Raw genomic sequence first — 17,969 nt, forward strand, 5'->3', positions numbered from 1 at the left:
AATCTCTGCTCTCCTCCTGCTTTGGGGTGGTCAAAAAGCATATGGAGGTGCTCATGGAGCTGCTGGAACATCAGAGATGATCTGTACTGACACTTCCAAGGCAGACAGATTTGTGTGTCCCTGTCCATCCCTGTCTCAGTGGGTTGGGAGGGCCTGGGGCAGGACAGGGCATACCCTGGGTGTCCCAGCACACAGCAGTTGGAATCTCCATGGGATGTGGTAATTGCATTTTGTAGGCTGGAGGAATGTGGCCTCAGCCCTGGGGTGCAGGAGCCTGAGGGGCTACTTGGCTGCAGGCAGGGGCTTTCCTGCAGCAAGGGAGGGCAAATCCCAGTGCTGCCAGAGAGGGAGGAGAAAATGGTTATTGGACCCACTCCTCTCCCCAGTGTGTGCCCCCAGCCCACCTTCTCCACACTGGGTCTTTGCCCAACCACAGTCCTGCTCCTGGGAGTGGTAGGAACACCCAAATCTTTGCCTGCCCATTTTCCCAGAAAGAAATGCCTGCCCAGACTCCTGCCACCACTGCCTGGAGCTGCCTGTGCCCAGAGGCCTGAATCTCTGACCATCTTTCTATTTGAATTGATTTCCCAGCTCATTCAAGGTTCAGGATTTCTGTGCTCCAGACAGGTAGCCTCAGCACCCAGGGCAGTGGAGACCTGGCTCATCTTTCCAAGGCAGGGCTGGGAAAGTTGCTGAATCCACTGAGCCCCCCTGGGCGTGGCCTGGGGGACCAGTCCAGGTCTGAGCTGGTTATATCCATTTCCAAAACCTCCTGCTGGCTGCAGTTCAGTCCGGCGACTTGTCAGCATCTGTCTCCTCCTGTGACTGTCCCCTTGGGCTCCCAAGACCCCAGGCTGCCCCTCTGTCACCACCTGCACTCTCCCTGGAGACAATCAGCTTGTTGAATGGCTCTGTCTGTGGGCTCCATGCTGGATCAACAGCATTTCTGTGCCACCCAGTAATTATCTGCTGGGATTTGTGCTGTGAGACATCCTGGTGCACGTTCTGTTTGCTTCCCCAATTGCTGCCAAGAACCCAGCCTCTGGTTTTAAGTTTCTTCCTTCTTCCCCCTCCTCTTCTGCTTTCAAGCAAATTTAACACATGTCCAAGCACTGGAGGCCCAGCTCCGCTGTCGGGCAGTGGGAGTGGAGGCAGCAGCAGCTGCATCCGAGTGGGGAGTGGCACCAGACTGTCTGCACAGGGCTGGGCTCATCCCTGGAGGCTGGGATCTCTCCGGGCCGCTGCCACTGAGCTGGGCCGTCTGCTGGCACCTCCACACCATGGAAGAAACTTCAGCAGCTCCCACCAGCCCCGTCCCACGGCTGTGCTGGGAACAGTGTCCTCAGGAGATGCCACGTGCTGTGCATCCCACGGGGTTTGCCAGCTGTGCCACTGGCAGCTGCCTGTGCTCCTGAGCTTCTTTTTGCATGGCTGCTCCCTCCTTGCTTGTTCCAGGAGCTCTGGATGAGGCCAGGGATGCTGTGAGGGTGAAAGCAATGGGCTGGGGGCAGCAGGGAATCTGAGCTGCATCCCTCTCAATAGCCACCTCCCCTAGGCTGCATGGAGCATCCTCAGAGCTCACAGAGCTTGACCAGGAGCGTTACCAGGCAGGATGCTCCTCCCTTGGTGTCCCTTCATCAGGCCCTGGCCATCTTCATCCCAAATAAAGCAGCTAAAATAATTCCCTTGCTTTTATCGTGGGCCCGGGGGGAGCTGGCAATGAAGAGGGTCCTCAGGTTCCATCAGATACTGATGGATGGATGTGCCAGGCATCCCTCGGGGCTTCAGGGCCATGTCCCTGTCCCCTGATCCATGCACTGAAAGCCCTTTCCTGTACTCCAGCTCCTCATCGTGTCCCCAGGGGCTGCCAGGAGCCAGCACTGTCACAGGGTTTGGCACAGCACTGGTAAACAGGACAGGAGCACTCCAGCAGGGCCCCACACCAGGCACCAGCTGGGGCAGGGGGAAGGGGCTGAGCCCCATCAATTATTCACCTCTGTATTTATAGAGGGAAACGTGTTGAATAATGGATGGCGGGTGCGGCGGGGCCGTGGAAATCCAGCCCTGCTGCCACTGCAATATTTATTGCCTGGTTTGCTGGTGCTGCCTTGCTGCTGAGAAGCTCCTGCCTGGCATGGGCTCACAGGTAGCTCTGCTCCACCACCACTGCCTCATCTCCCTTCCACAAAAATGCTCTGAGGGCTGGAGCCCCTCTGCTCTGGAGCCAGGCTGGGAGAGCTGGGGTTCACCTGGAGAATAGAAAGACCCTGGGAGAGACCTGAGAACCCCCTTCCAGGGCCTAAAGGGGTTCCAGGAAAGCTGGAGAGGGACTTGGGACAGGGGCCTGGATGGACAGGCCAAGGGGGAATGGCTTCCCACTGACACAGGGCAGGGTTAGATGGGATATTGGGGAGAAATTGTTGGCTGTGAGGGTGGTGAGGCCCTGGCACAGGTTGACCAGAGAAACTGTGACTGCCCCATCCCTGGAAGTGTCCAAGGCCAGGTTGGACAGGGTTTGGAGCAACCTGGGCTAGTGGAAGGTGTCCCTGCCCATGGCGGGGGGCTGGAATGAGGTGAGCTTTGAGGTACCTTCCAACCCAAACCAGTCTGTGGCTCTTGCTCCAGCCCCCATTGATGCCTGGATTCCAGCTCAGAGAGGGATGTGAATGTCCAGGGCCAAATCTCCATCTGTCCCTCATCATGGGGGATGCCATGGCCATGCAGCCTCTGGGAGGATCCTGCTCTGTGCCCCAGCCATGGCTCTCTATGGCTGTGCCCGCTCTCCCTGCATTTCCCGATCCCATGTTCCACCCTGCTCCCTGCACAGGGACTCCCGGGATCTCCCTGCCCCCCTGTGCTGACACATCCCCCAGCCTCATCCTCCCTCCCTGCCAGACGGGCAGCCCCTCATCCCACATCCCTGTGTTACAGAGAGACCTGTGGAAGATGTCGAGCCCGAGAAACGGCGACACCAAGCCCCCATGTTTGCCCCGCAATGGACTGGTGAAGATCCCCACGCAACCCAACGGCCTCGGCTCCGCCAGCATCACCAAAGGCACCCCCGCCATGAAAAACCGCCTGTGCCAGCCTTCCTCCGTGCCTGCCATCCTCAGCCCGGCCTTAGCCCACCGCAGCGACCTGCCCATCCCCAGCCTGGCCTCCCCACTCTCCTTGGCTGCCCTGGCCAGCGTGTCCTCCCCTCCCGGCGCTTCCCTGGTGGGACTGAACGCGAGCGAGGGTTCGGAGCAGCCCTCGCCGGAGCGGCTGCCGGGCTCGCCCTCGGAGAGGCAGCTGGCGGTGGACGAGAAGATCCTCAACCGCTTGTTCTGGTACTTTTCGGCGTGTGAGAAGTGTGTGCTGGCACAGGTGTGCAAGGCGTGGCGGCGGGTGCTTTACCAGCCCAAGTTCTGGGTGGGCTTGACACCCGTCCTGCACACCAAAGAGCTCTACAACATCCTGCCTGGTGGGGAGAAGGAGTTTGTCAGCCTACAGGGCTTCGCCGTCCGTGGCTTTGACGGCTTCTGCCTCGTGGGCGTCTCTGACCTGGACATTTGTGAGTTCATTGACAACTACCCCCTCTCCAAGAAGGGAGTCAAGTCCATGAGCCTCAAGAGGTCGACCATCACAGATGCGGGGTTGGAGGTAGGTGACCCTGGTGAGGTGACTGGGGTGGCTAAGGTGTGGCGATGGTGGGTAATTCCTGGTGACCCTGGGGACACACACGTGGGCAGAGCTTTCTCTGGTCACAGGGAAGGGGCAGGCAGGTGGCATGGCCATCCCACAGGTGTGGGCAGCACTGGGAGCCCCTGCCTGTGGTCTGGGCAGTGGGATGGGTGCAGGCAGAGGGTCAGGATGCTGCCGGCGGGGGTTCATCCTTGCTGCCCATGGATGCTGCCAGGAAGGCAGAGCCAGGCAAGGTGCTGCTGGCAGTGGATATGGCGGTGGGTGACAATCAGGAGTCAGGGAATGGGGACATTTCCACTTGGCTGGTTGCTCCCCAGCAAGGGGGGGTCACCCGAGCAAAGGGCTGAGGGTCAGAGATGGGACAACTCATGGTCCTGCACAGGACCTGGCAAGGTCCCCACTGAGGTCCCTGCCTTGCACCATGGTCAAACATAGCACCAGCTGGTCCTTGGGCACATCTTACCTGAGCAGTTCCTGTGTTGGGAGTGGGCATCAATTCTGACTGCCAACAGCACCTGGCACAGCACTGGAGCTGCATCTGGGAGTCCCTGCCTGTCCTCTCCCATTCCCCACCAATGCTGGTGTGTCCTACACCAGGGAGGTCCCAGGGAGAAGGCTGCACCCAGGCAGGACTGGGAGCAGAGCCACAGGGGCTCAGAGGGATGCGGGGCGGGCAGGGCTGTGCAGAGCACGGGGTGGTGCCCACCATGCCTTGACTCCCCGGCCCTCGGCAGGTGATGCTGGAGCAGATGCAGGGCGTGGTGCGGCTGGAGCTGTCGGGCTGCAACGACTTCACGGAGGCGGGGCTGTGGTCCAGCCTAAACGCCCGGATCACGGCCCTGAGTGTCAGCGACTGCATCAACGTGGCCGACGACGCCATCGCCGCCATCTCGCAGCTCCTGCCCAACCTCACCGAGCTCAACCTGCAGGCCTACCACGTGACGGACACGGCGCTCGCCTACTTCACCGCCAAGCAGGGCTACACCACCCACACCCTGCGCCTCAACTCCTGCTGGGAGATCACCAACCATGGTGTGGTCAACATGGTGCACAGCCTGCCCAACCTGAGCGTCCTCAGCCTCTCGGGCTGCTCCAAGGTGACGGATGACGGGGTGGAGCTGGTGGCTGAGAACCTGCGGAAGCTGCGCAGCCTCGACCTCTCCTGGTGCCCTCGTATCACCGACATGGCCCTGGAGTACATCGCCTGCGACCTGCACAAGCTGGAGGAGCTGGTGCTCGACAGGTACAGGGACGTGCAGAACTGTGTTGAGCTGTGCCGTGCCATGCCAAGCCATGCCATGTCATGCTGAGCCACGATGAGACATGCCATGCCATTCCATGCCATGTCAAGCCATGCCATGCCATGCTAAGCTCTGCCCCATCATGCTGTGCTATGCCATGCTGTTCCATGTCATGCTGAGCCATGCTGTGCCATGTCACACCATGACAAACCATGCCATGCCAAGCCATGCTGTGCTGAGCAGCGCTGGAAGCAGAAGGTGCAGCATGGGGGCCATGGTTTGGGGACACCCCCGGGTGCCCCACTCCCGGCCAGCCCTGACACCCTGTCCCCGGCAGGTGCGTGCGGATCACCGACACCGGCCTCAGCTACCTGTCCACCATGTCGTCCCTGCGGAGCCTCTACCTGCGCTGGTGCTGCCAGGTAGGTGGGGGAGCACGGCTGTGCCCGTCCCCGCTTGGCACGGCGGGGAGGGCAGGGTGGCACCTCCCTGGGGATGGGCCATGAGTTCAGGGTGGGCTCCACAGGTGAGCTGGAGACCCCAAGGCTTGATGCTGGGAAGCAGGTACTCCTGTGAACTCAGCAGGACTCAGCCCTGGCACCCAGACCCAGTACCCTGCCCCAGCACCAGTATTGCCCAGACCCCGTATCCTGCCCCAGTATCCTGCTCCAGCACCAGGCTCCCTGTCCCAGCTCCCTGCACCTTGTCCTGCCAAGCAGCACCCGGACCCAGACCTGGTACCCTGCCCCTGCCCCCAGCATCCTGCTCCAGCATCCTGCTCCAGCGTCCTGCATCCTGCTCAGGCTCCCTGCCCCAGCACCCAGCTCCCAGTCCCAGCTCCCTGCACCCCGTACCCCCACCCGGTACCCTGCCCCAGTACCCAGCCCCAGCACCCTGCCCCTGAATCCTGCACCCTGCCCAGGCTCACTGCCCCAGTGATGCTGAGCCCCAGTGCTGTTGGTCCCCTATTGTCCACCCCATTTCCATTCTCTTTTCTTTTCCAGGTGCAGGATTTTGGCCTGAAGCACCTCCTGGGCATGAGCAGCCTGCGTCTCCTCTCGCTGGCTGGTGAGACACACCCCAAACCCAGAGACAGGGGGAACAGGACCCCGTGGGGCTGCGGAGAGACTGAGCATGGGGACAGGGACAGTCCGGGAGACAGCCTGGGGACAGTGAGGGGACATCCTGGGGACAGCCAGCACCCCCTCGAGCCAGCAGGCACCCACACCCAGTGCAGCTCCATGGGGAGGGGCCCATGGTTGGGCTTTTGGGGTGTTGTGTTTTTTAGGGTGGGGATTTTTTGGGTGCTGGTTTTTGGGGTTCAAGTTTTTTGGGGCGTTGGTTTTTGAGGTGTTGTTTTTGAGGGTACTGGTTTTTGGGGGTGCTCTTTTTCGGATAATGGTGCTTTGGGGTGCTGTTTTTTGGGATACTGGTCTTTGGGGGGGCTTTTTTGGATACTGGTGCTTTCAGGTGTTTTGGGGTGCTGCTCTTGAGGTGCTGGTTTTTTGGCTGCTCTTTTTTTTGGGTGTCTTGGGTGGTATTTTTTGCATGCTGATTTTGGGGTTCTGGTTTTTTAGGTGCTAGTTTTGGGGGTGTTGGTGTTTTAGGGTGCGGCTTTTTGGGATACTGGTGTTTAAGGTACTGATTTTTGGGGTGCATTCTTTGAGTTCTGGTATTTTGGTGTTTTTTCTTGGAGGGGGTGTACCTTTTTTTTTAGTTTTCTGGGGTTTTGTGTTCTGTTTTTTGAGGGCTCTGTGTTTTGGAATGCTGGGCTTTGAGGTGCTTTTCATTTGGTACAGGTATGTTTGTGATGCTGGGGTTTTGGGGAGCTGATCCTTTAGAGTGCTATTTGTACGGATCTTGGTGTTCTGAGATGCTGGTGCCTTTGGGATGTTATATTTTGGGGGTGCCGATGCTTTGGGGTGACAGCGTACCCTGTTTCCTCCAGGTTGTCCCTTGCTGACCACCACGGGGCTGTCGGGGTTGGTGCAGCTGCAGGAGCTGGAGGAGCTGGAACTCACCAACTGTCCCGGGGCCACCCCGGAGCTCTTCAAATACTTCTCGCAGCACCTCCCGTGCTGCATGGTGATCGAGTAGCGCCGGGTCCAGCTGCCCGCTCCCGCGCCCACCCCGGCCACCATCGCCCACCCCATCTCCTCCCGGCCGCTGGGGGACACGAGAGATGCCCTTGCTTCCAGCTGACCCCGGACAAGCCCCACACCGACTCCCCCGAGGGACAGGGGGCTCCGGGGGGAGATGGGGGACGGCGGAGCCCCCCCGGGTATGATGTAAATTCCCCCCACACCGCCGCCATCGCCCGTTCTCCTCCCAGTGTCCTGCCAAGCCCTTCCGGACAGACGGACGGACATCATGGAAACCTAAAGTGGGAAGGCGACGCTGTGTGACCCCCCGGCCGCATCCTGCTCCCCTCGCCCCGGTGCCGAGCGGGCACACGGCCCTGACACCAAGGATACTCCTGAGGACCAAAGGATGCTCCCAGGGATGGACGAGAGGAGGATGCTTATTTTTGGCACCCGTGGGTGGCGGCGGAGGCTGAATGGGTCCCCTCGCACCCCCGGAGCGGGTCACCGAGCCCACCCACCCGTGCTGTGTGTCCCCCCCAGCCCCCAGCCCTGCCTTTGGGGCGCTTTCTCCTGGTGAATAGGATGTTCCTCTCCGCCCGCCCACCGCCCTCGCATGCTCGCTTGCTTCAGTCTCGTGCTACGGCAGGTTTCGGGGTACCCGGGGGCACGGTGACAAGTGACAGCCCCCCTTAGCCCCTCCACACGGCCGGACCCTGCCCAGGGAGCCAGGCTCTCCTGGCCAGCACCTCCCTCGTCCTGGGGGATGGAGGAGGAGCGGCCCATCCGTCTGGGATGGGACATCCCGGGGGACCGGGGATCAGGGACAGGGCTGAGCCACCACGGGAACCGCCAGCACCGAGAAAAGGCAGGAGGTGGCACCCAGGACACACTGCCACCGCCACTGCTCCTCCAGCTGAAAAGCCATCGCCCCGACGCCCGTGGCACGGGTGGGACCCCGGGCTGAGCCGAGCCGGGACCGAGCCGGGACGGGGCTGGGTGCCCGCGGGGACCCAGCGCACGAGGGGGCTCGGTGGCCGTCCCGGGGCATCGCCCGCTGCCACAGCAGCGCCGGGAGGAGTGTGGGCATGGATATGGACATGGACACGGGCACGGGCAGGGACACGGACACGGACACGCTTTCGGTTTGTTTTGCCTTTGTACCGGCCGGGAAGGAACTGCTGCACCAACCGCCGCCTCCGCTCCCTCCTTTGTCCTAAACGTCCTTTTCTGGCCCCAAAATGGCGCAAGGAGCCTCGTGGCCTCGGAAGGGGATTTGGGGCCACGGGGGCTGTGGAACAGGGTGGCGTTACTGGGGCACAGAGCACCCCGGCACGGGGGTGGGGGGGCTGCCCCCAAACCCACTGGTACCTGTGGGTGCCACAGGGGTGCCAGGACACAGGTGCCAGGGGCTGAGGACAGGTGGCACACAGAGGGTCCCCCCACCCCTGCAGGGGACAGCAGCAGTTGGGGGGGTCACCTCTACAATCCCACGTTACACAGGCAGCCCCAGCATGGCCCCAAGCCCCGGGCTGGCGTGTCCCCATACTGTCTTTGCAACCCCCCCCATGACAGTGTGCTCCCATAGCCCTCCTGCATCCCCACTCCCTTCTGCATGCCGAGATCCCTCCACTGCATCCCTACACTCACAATGCACCCCATAGCCCCCCGACTCCCATTTTCCCCTGCACCCCCATCCCTAATGCACCCTACATCCCCCTGGTACCACCAGTCACCCAGACCCCCCATCTCCCCGACACTCCCACCCCCAGTGTACCCCATATCCCACTCACCCCCACTTCCCACCCTGCACCCTGACCCTCAGTGCACCCCGTTATCCCCCTGACCCCCACCCCTAATACATGCCATATGACCCCCCCACGCCCACCCATGGTAGTGCACTCCCATAACCCCAGTGCACCCCCACTCCCCTGTGCTCCCCTATATCCTTCCAGTGCATCCATGCAGCTCTAATGCACCCCATATCTGCCCAGCACCGCCATTTCCCACCCTGTATCCTGACCCCCAATGCACCTTATGTCCCCTTAACCCCCATTTTCCCCTGCACGCGCACCCCCTACTGCACCCTACATCCTCCTGGCACAGCCACTCCCACCAGACCTCGCCTCTCCCCGCACCCCCACCCCAGAATTCCCCCTCTCTCCCGCACCCCTCTCCCCGCGCTGCCCCAGCGCTCCCCTCCGGGCCGGGGGCGGGGCCTCACACGGGGGCGAGGCTTAACCACGGGGGCGGGGCCTGACAAGGAGGGCGGGGCCTACTGTAAGGTGAGGCGATGAGTGGGCGGGGCCTGGAGGGCTTTGACACGCAAGGGGGCGTGGTCTGTGGCAGGGGCGGGGCATGGTCGTTCACAGAGGCGCGGCCTCGCTGCAGGGGGCGGGGCTGAATGGCAGAGGAGGGCGTGGCCTGGCGGTAGAGGGCGGGTCAGGGCTGCGTGTGGGGCGTGGCCTGGGGCGGGGGCGTGTCCCACCATCGGAAGGGGCGTGGTCTGGCGCAGGAGGCGGGTCACTGTGGCGGAAGGGGGCGTGGCCCGGCGGCGATTCCCTGACGGTCGCGGGGCCTGCGCGGCCCGGGCTGCGGGCGGGGACCGGGAGCGGCACCGGGAGCGGCACCGGCACCGGCACCGGCACCGGCACCGGCACCGGCACCGGCACCGGCACCGGGTACTGACACCGGGTACTGACACCGGGTACTGGGGCCCCGCACGGAGGGGGGCCGGGGCCGGGGCCGGGGGGCAGCCGCAGGGGAACCTTGTGGGAGAGGCTCTGAGGAGGGGGAAGGGCCCTGAGGAGGGTTTGAGGTGGAGGGGACTCTGAGGCAGCCCTGAGGGGCAGGCGGAGGTCCTGAGGGGGCTGTGGGGTGCGAGGGGGCCTTGGGAGTCTGAGAGACGCCGAGGGGGTGGGAATGTGGGGTGTGAGGGATCTGCGGGAAGGGCAGCGGGGCTGGAGGTGGCAGTGCCGTGGCAGGAGCTCAGTCTGGCTCTGGGGGACGCTGTGACCCCACTCAGGCAGCCTCGCTGGCCCCAGGGCACCCCTGAGTAGCTGCTGGGCCCCTTCTGCTAGAGAAGGAGGGTGAAGCCCTGGTTCCTGCAGGGTTTGGGGTGCAGGCAGTGCCCCGTGGAGGTGCCTGTCCCTCACTTCACCCCACCTCGTGCTGATGACACTGCTCACCTCGGCCCACAGCGCTGCAGTCAACCTGTACCGTCAGCAACAGCTACTCTCGGAGTGTAACTGAAGAGGGAAGAAGTAACCAAAGAAAGGTTTTCAGGAGCTCCCTGAGAGGGAGTCACAGAAGGCAGCAGAGGAGAGCCCAGCCCAGGCTGGGCCCTCTCTCCCTCCCCACGGCAGCTCTGTGCCTCTCACCCCCACAGCCCGTTGATGCAGCCAGACAGAGCCGCGGGTGGAGCCGCCAGGGCCCAGCAGGAGCTGCGGGAGCCCCGCCTGGCCCTGCCCAGCTCTGGCTGAGGGGGAGCAGGCAGCCTGTGGGGACACGAACCTGCGAGCCTGCTCCTGGAGAGGGGACGGTGCCCCGAGAACAGCCATGGAGAAGATGGCCAGGGTCACCACGGCCCTGGGGGGCAACACCCTGAGCGGCCGCACCATGTTCTGCCACCTGGACGCCCCCGCCAACGCCATCAGCGTGTGCCGCGACGCCGCACAGGTCGTGGTGGCCGGACGCAACATCTTCAAGATCTTCTCCATCGAGGAGGAGCAGTTCGTGGAGAAGCTGAACCTGCGCGTGGGCCGCAAGCCCTCCCTAAACTTCAGCTGTGCCGACGTGGTGTGGCACCAGATGGATGAGAACCTGCTGGCCACAGCTGCCACCAACGGCGTGGTGGTCACCTGGAACCTCGGCAAGCCGTCCCGCAACAAGCAGGACCAGCTGTTCACGGAGCACAAGCGCACGGTGAACAAGGTGTGCTTCCACCCCACCGAGGTGTACATGCTGCTCAGCGGCTCCCAGGACGGGTACATGAAGTGCTTCGACCTGCGCAAGAAGGACTCTGTCAGCACCTTCTCCGGTACAGACACGGCTACCGGTTCCCCTGCTCCCTGGGGGAGGCAGGGATTGAGGGCTTCGCCCTTCCTTTGCTTGTCCTCTTTCCCTGGGAGAGGCAGAGGTTGAGGGCTTTGCCCTTTCCCTGTGCCCAGGAGGAAGGTTTGCTCAGGGTCAGGGTGTGATGCCCAAAGCAGAGAGGGAGGGATCTGAGAGGCATTTTGGTGCTTTTCTGTCCCTCTCAGCAGTGGGATGGAGATGAAGATGGAAGGGGGTCACATCACTCCCTACCTCCCCTTCCCTCTGAACCGGGGACCCCCAGGGCTCCTCCAGTGGGGTTTTTAGCTCTGCTGGAGCTCTGTCCCACCGGATCTCGCCTTCTGTCCCTCAGGCCAGTCGGAGAGCGTGCGTGATGTGCAGTTCAGCATCCGGGACTATTTCACCTTCGCTGCCACCTTCGAGAACGGGAATGTGCAGCTGTGGGACATCCGGCGGCCCGACCGCTACGAGAGGATGTTCACGGCCCACAACGGGCCCGTCTTCTGCTGTGACTGGCACCTGGAGGACAGGTGGGGGTGGGCTGGGCCCTGGCAACCACCTGGTCTCGCAGGGATGAGGGAGGCCCTAAAAACGGGACTGGCAACTTTCAGGGGAGAGATCAGCATCTCTGGTATCTTGATCACTGTGTCAGGGGCTGGAATGTTGCTGGAAGGTGAAAGCAATTGTTGCTTTGAGGGTTTGAGGCCATGTTGAGGTGTTTTAGGGGCTTTCTTTGACAAATTAGGGGATTTTGAGGCACTGGATTGCTAATGGTCAGATATAGCAAGCAGGGAAGCCAGGGTACGCCGAGGGTGTGTGTTCTGTGACATGACTCAGCTGTGTTTGGTCACGATTGCCTCCTGCCTTTCCTGGGGGATGATTGGGAGGGGTATGAAAGCAGCTACTGTGGGGTGCAGGTCCCTCCTCGCTCCCTGCCAGGCAGTGCTGCAGCTCCTCACGAGCTTAGGGAGACACTGAAATATGTTCAAAGGGGCCTTTTTCCTCTCTGCTGTGCCTGGCGAGAGGAAACCAGAGGTAGAGGGAACTGGTCTGACTGGGAGTGTGGCTCTAAAGGTGCAGGGCCCTAAGTGGGGGCAGGAAAAAGGGTGTTGCCTGACCTGGTTGTTGGAGAGAGGAGGTGTCCGTGGAGCACCTGGGAGGATGCAGTTGCAGGCTGGCTGCCTCCCCGTGGCCTGGACGTGGTCAGTCTGTGCTGTGAGTGTTTGTGTGCCAGGCTGGGAGAGGGGAAGGGGCACAGATGCACGCTGCCGTCTCCCCACCTTCCTCCATCCTTCTCCCAGGGGCTGGCTGGCCACGGGCGGCCGGGACAAGATGGTGAAGGTGTGGGACATGAACACGACGCGGGCGAAGGAGATTTACTGCGTGCAGACCATCGCCTCGGTGGCGCGGGTGAAGTGGCGCCCCGAGTGCAAGCACCACATCGCCACCTGCTCCATGATGGTGGACCACAACATCTACGTGTGGGACGTGCGCCGCCCCTTCATCCCCTCCGCCATGTTCGAGGAGCACAAGGACGTCACCACGGGCATCGTGTGGCGGCACCTCCACGACCCCTATTTCCTGCTGTCGGGCTCCAAGGACAGCACCCTTTACCAGCACATCTTCAAGGACGCCAGCCAGCCCATCGACCGGGCCAACCCCGAGGGGCTGTGCTACAGCCTGTACGGAGACCTGGCCTTCGCCGCCAAGGAGAGCCTCATCTCCTCCGACTCCAACCGCAAGCCCTACATCGGGGACCGGCGCCACCCCATCTTCTTCAAGCGCAAGCTGGACCCCACGGAGCAGTTTGAGTACATCTCGTCCTCCAGCACCCTCAGCGTGTTCGAGACGGACGTGGAGAGCGGCAGCATGGACTGGTTCGTGCACACGGCCAAGCAGTACGCGCTGGCCGGCCGGCCCCTGGCCGAGCTCTGCGACCACAACGCCAAGGTGGCCAAGGGCCTGGACCGCAACCAGGTGAGATGTGGGATGGGGAGGGCAGGACAGGGCCTGGTTTGCAGCCTGGCAAGGTCTGGCACTGGCTGTCTCCCACACAGGTGGCTCAAACGTGGACGATGCTGCGGATTATCTATTCCAGCCTCGGCACCGTGTCGTCCGCCAACCTCAACCACAGCATGGGCAAAGGCAGCGCTGCCCTCCCGCTCATGAACAGGTACGGGGGGTTGGAGCTGCACTGAGGGATGTCATGGCTGGGGCAGCTCCGTGAGTGGGAGAGCGGACGTGGCTCCTTTGGGATGGAGTCCTGGAATCATATCATTGAATCACAGTGGCTTCAGTTGGAAGGGACCTTAAAGCTCATCTCATTCTGCCCCCCTGCCATGGGCAGGGACACCTTCCACTAGCCCAGGTTGCTCCAAGCCCCGTCCAACCTGGCCTTGAACACTTCCAGGGATGGGCAGCCACAGCTTCTCTGGGCAGCCTGTGTTGGGGCCTGACCAACCTCACAGGGAAGAATTTCTTCTTGACATCTGACCTGTCCCAGTCACAGGGTGGGAGCAGGGACAGCTCTCCCTAGCCTCAGGCCATGCTGGTTTGCAGATTGAGATCCTTTGGACACAGCCATTTCCCATGTGGGTGTGAGAAGTGAGTGCTCAGCCTGGCCTTGAGCCGTGCAGCCTCATGTGCTGCTCCCTTCCCTCCTGGAGCCAGAGTTTGGAGCTGTGGTGGGATGTGGGACTGGTACCAGCTCTGCAGTTACTGAATTCATGTGTCATTCAGGTTCCTCTAAGATCATCGTGTCCTACTGTCAACCCAAGGCCACCAATAACCTGTGTCCCCTAAGCACTACATCTACACATTTTTTGAACACTTCCAGGGATGGTGACTCTACCACCTCTCTGGGCAGCTGTGCCAGTGCCTGACCACCCTTTCCATGAAGGAATTTCTCCAATATCCAATCTAAACCTCCCCTGGCACAACTTGAGGCCGTTTTCTCTCCTTCTGCCCCTTGTTCCCTGGGAGCAGAGCCCCCCCCCGGCTCCCCCCTCCTGTCAGGGAGTTGCAGAGCCAGAAGGTCCCCCCTGAGCCTCCTTTTCTCCAGGTTGAGCCCCCCCAGCTCCCTCAGCTGCTCCTGCTGCTCCAGCCCCTTCCCCAGCTCTGTTCCCCTCTCTGGACATGCTCCAGCCCCTCAATGTCCTTCTTGTTGAGAGAGGCCCAGAACTGCCCCAGCACTGGAGATGCCTCAGCAGTACCAGCACAGGGATGGTGACCAAGGGCTGGGGGTGGAGAAGGTGTCTCATGGCTGGAGCTGGGGCTGGGAGTCTGCAGAGGTTTTCTGCTGCCTTTCCAAGGGAGAGCACAGCCCAGCTCTGTGAGAGCCCCATTGTGGGCTGATGAAGCAGGAAAACTTGTTTTTCCTCTTCTCAATGACATAAACGTGAGGGGTGAGGACTCCAAATTAGCTGTCAGACCTCTCAGGGCCAGGTTCCCACAGTGAGTGACAGATCCTCAAATAACATCAAAAGAAACAAGCACTGTCCTTGACCAAGCTCTGCCTCCAGCTGGGTTGCTCTGCCACTGACTGAAACACTGCTGGGCTCTGCTCCAGCCCCATCCCTTCCCTTTTCCATCGGTGAAAGCTGAGCATGATGGTGAATAACAAACAGCCAAGCACCCTGGTGGGAGGCAGCTCCTGTTCACCTGCCTCTGAGGGGAAGGAGGTAGAGCAGAGGGTCTGCTCAGCACTGAAATTCTTCAGAAGGACCTTTGCAGTGTGTGTGCAGTGATACCAAGCTTGGAGGAAGGGCTGTGGCCACAACTGCAACGTCTTTGTTTTAAAGTCACACAGTGGGGACAAGTGACTTCTGCTCTCAGGGAAATCACCTTCTCTCATGTTTCAGCATTCCAACTGCAACTGGACACCTCTATCCAGGCCATTTGTTGGATAGAATGGAAGCTTTAAACCTCCATGACCTATTAAATGTGGCTTTTTTTCCCCAGCTTTAATCTGAAGGACATCCCCTCTGGGCTGGGCAGCGAGTCCAGACTGGACCGCAGCAAAGGAGAAAGCCGCACAGAAAACATCCTCATGGACTCCTCCTCCACCCTGATCAACAACGAGGGTAACATTGCTGGGGGGAACAGTCCTGCTCCTACAGCTCTTCCCTCCTTAGCTGTAGATGTGGGATGAACTGGTGCATTTATCCTGCAAATTGGGGTGGCTGGACCTGCTGCAGCCCCAGGCAAAGGACACTAAGCCCCAGGGAGCTGCAGAAGGACAGTTTACCCCCGTGATCTGGGGTGACAGTGACAGTGGTGGCTGTGGGTGCCAGGAATGTGATGTGCTGGGGAGCTGGGCTGTCTGACTCGGGCACAGCCTGGCACACTGGAGGACACGGGGAGGTGGATCCAACCATGGGATGAGCTGATTTCTCTCTCCCTGGGCACGCAGACAACGAGGAGACGGAGGGCAGCGATGTCCCTGCGGATTACCTGCTGGGAGACGTGGAGGCAGATGAGGATGACCTGTACATGATGGACCACGAGAACCCACATGGTGAGCGCGTGGCTGGTGCTGGGGGGTGCTGCCTGTCCCAGATGGGCAGCTGGATTTCTTCCCTGCTCATTCCTGCTCTCTCCTCGCAGCTGAAGAGCAGGAATACAGCCTTCCCCAGGAAGCCTTCCCCCTGCGCCACGAAATCGTGGACAACCCCTCAGCCTTGGACCACCTGCAGGACAAGGCTGACTCCCCCCACGTCAGCGGCAACGAGGCCGAGACAGTGTCACTGACACCCGTGGAGTCCTTCTCCCTGATCTCCATCTCCCACTCGCTCTACGAGAACCGCCTGCCCTCCGACTTCTTCAGCCCCATCGTGCGGGACACGCTGCTGTTCTACGCCGAGCAGGGGGACGTGCAGACGGCCGTGTCCGTGCTCATCGTGCTGGGGGAGCGCATCCGCAAGGAGATCGACGAGCAGACACAGGTGGGACCCCCTGGGGGGCAGGGGACACCTTGGTGGGATCTGCAGGGGGTGTATCCCAGTGCCGTGAGATCCCTCCTGCGCTCTGGGAACCTCCCTTCTCCTCCAGCCCCTGCCAGGTCTGCTCTAACTGGGGTGGGCAGCTCCAAGACCCCTGGTAACTGCTGGTACCTGCTGGTACCAGGGACTTGAGGTGGTGTCTGCAAGGCCAGGATGGGGGAGTGGCTGTGGCCTGTTGATTTGGGGAAGGATGCTGTTCCCCAGTGTTGCAGAGCTGTTCTCCCACCACAGGGATCTTAGACTCATGGAATCCTTTAGGTTGGAAAAGCCCTCTAAAATCAAGTCCAGTCGTTTCCTCAGCACTGCGAAGGCCACCACTAACCCATGTCCCCAAGTGCCACATCCACACGGCTTTTAAATTCCTCCAAGGATGGTGACTCCACCACTGCCCTGGGCAGCTGTGCCAATGCCTGACCACCCTTTCAGGAAAGATATTTTCCCAATATCCAGCCTAAATCTTCCCTGGCACAACTTGAGACCGTTTCCTCTTGTTCTGTCCCTTGTCCCCTGGGAGCAGAGCCCAACCTCCCCCCCCGGCTCCCCCCTCCTGTCAGGGAGTTGCAGAGCCAGAAGGTCCCCCCTGAGCCTCCTTTTCTCCAGGCTGAGCCCCCCCAGCTCCCTCAGCTGCTCCTGCTGCTCCAGCCCCTTCCCCAGCTCCGTTCCCTTCCCTGGACACGTTCCAGACCCTCAATGTCCCTTGTCTGACGGTCCCAGAACTGCTCCCAGGGCTGGAGGTGCCCCAGCAGTGCCAGCACAGGGATGGTCACTGCCCTGGTCCTGTGGCCACACCATGGCTGGTACAGCCCAGGCATCACTGGCCTTCTTGCCCACCTGGGCACACCTGGGCTCATATTGGGTCATTGTTGACCCCCAGGACCTTTTCCACCTTTTCAACCAGCTCCTCTGCCTGCCCCAAGTTGGGAGCGCTGCAGGGGACTGTGACCCAAGCACGGATCTTGCCTTTGGGAGACAGGGCAGGGATCCCAAGGGGGTTTCAGGGTGGATATCGAGGCTCTGCCATCTGTGGCCCTTCCAGGAACACTGGTACACGTCCTACATCGACCTGCTGCAGCGCTTCCAGCTCTGGAACATCTCCAACGAGGTGATCAAGCTGAGCACGTGCCGTGCCATCAACTGCCTCAACCAGGCTTCCACCACCCTCCATGTCAACTGCAGCAACTGCAAGCGGCCCATGAGCAACAGGGGCTGGATCTGTGACAGGTGAGGGCACAGAGCTGGGGACAGCTCAGCAAGGGGGTTCCAGGGGCTCTGCGGGGGCAGGAGGATGGGGTGGGTGCCCGTGTTCCCCCTTGGTGCCCCCAGGGCTCTCCCTGCCCATGTTCCTCGGTTTCTCTCGTGCAGGTGTCGGCAGTGTGCCAGCATGTGTGCCGTGTGTCACCACGTGGTGAAGGGGCTCTTCGTGTGGTGCCAGGGCTGCAGCCACGGGGGTCACCTCCAGCACATCATGAAGTGGCTGGAGACCAGCTCCCACTGCCCTGCTGGCTGCGGCCACCTCTGCGAGTACACCTGAGCCCTAAGCCCCACAGGGGGGGATGGCGGGCAGGGTATGTGCAGGGCAGGCAGAATCTCCTGCCTGGTACTGTCCACACCTCCCTCCCTGTATTTATTGTGTAAATAAGGGCTGGGGTGCTCCCCTGCCCAGCCGTTTTGTACTGGATTAAAACAAACCAGCAGCTGAACCGAGCCATGACTCTTGTCTTCACTTCACCTGGATGCAGAAGACCCGGGGTGGGGCTGGACCCCGTTTCGGGCCGGGGGTCGGTGCCACGGGGGCCTGGGGACCCCACTTTGTTGTTGCCCCCTTACGCGAGGAGGCCCCTTTAAGCCCTGATATGGGCCCCACATTGCTGTTGCCCCTTTAAGCCGCGAGGTGGAGCCCATTTCAGGTT

General features: G+C 61.4%; 2 protein-coding genes across 3 annotated transcripts in view; both read left to right on the plus strand.

Moving 5' to 3' along the window:
• FBXL16 (F-box and leucine rich repeat protein 16) overlaps positions 1-8,197 on the plus strand; it is a 15,526-nt gene extending 7,329 nt beyond the window's left edge. The window contains exons 2-6 of the mRNA XM_032704181.1: positions 2,932-3,642; positions 4,419-4,927; positions 5,263-5,347; positions 5,930-5,993; positions 6,874-8,197. Of these exons, the coding sequence (XP_032560072.1) occupies positions 2,947-3,642; positions 4,419-4,927; positions 5,263-5,347; positions 5,930-5,993; positions 6,874-7,022 (1,503 nt within the window). The 5' untranslated portion in view covers positions 2,932-2,946 and the 3' untranslated portion in view covers positions 7,023-8,197. The remainder of the gene's footprint in view (positions 1-2,931; positions 3,643-4,418; positions 4,928-5,262; positions 5,348-5,929; positions 5,994-6,873) is intronic.
• The window catches only part of WDR24 (WD repeat domain 24), a 21,215-nt gene extending 3,452 nt beyond the window's left edge, over positions 1-17,763 (plus strand). Inside the window, exons 2-10 of one of the 2 annotated variants that reach the window (XM_032704164.1) lie at positions 10,238-11,045; positions 11,412-11,589; positions 12,361-13,036; positions 13,117-13,232; positions 15,020-15,141; positions 15,471-15,575; positions 15,665-16,002; positions 17,096-17,280; positions 17,422-17,762. In XM_032704164.1, coding sequence (XP_032560055.1) covers positions 10,565-11,045; positions 11,412-11,589; positions 12,361-13,036; positions 13,117-13,232; positions 15,020-15,141; positions 15,471-15,575; positions 15,665-16,002; positions 17,096-17,280; positions 17,422-17,590 — 2,370 coding nt within the window. In that variant the 5' untranslated portion in view covers positions 10,238-10,564 and the 3' untranslated portion in view covers positions 17,591-17,762. Of the gene's footprint in view, positions 1-9,972; positions 11,046-11,411; positions 11,590-12,360; positions 13,037-13,116; positions 13,233-15,019; positions 15,142-15,470; positions 15,576-15,664; positions 16,003-17,095; positions 17,281-17,421 lie in introns of those variants that run through there. The other variant, XM_032704163.1, reaches the window with a different exon arrangement.
• The last annotated feature ends 206 nt before the right edge of the window (positions 17,764-17,969 follow it).

The sequence above is a fragment of the Chiroxiphia lanceolata genome, chromosome 16 (assembly GCF_009829145.1).
Source record: "Chiroxiphia lanceolata isolate bChiLan1 chromosome 16, bChiLan1.pri, whole genome shotgun sequence".
NCBI lineage: Eukaryota > Metazoa > Chordata > Aves > Passeriformes > Pipridae > Chiroxiphia > Chiroxiphia lanceolata.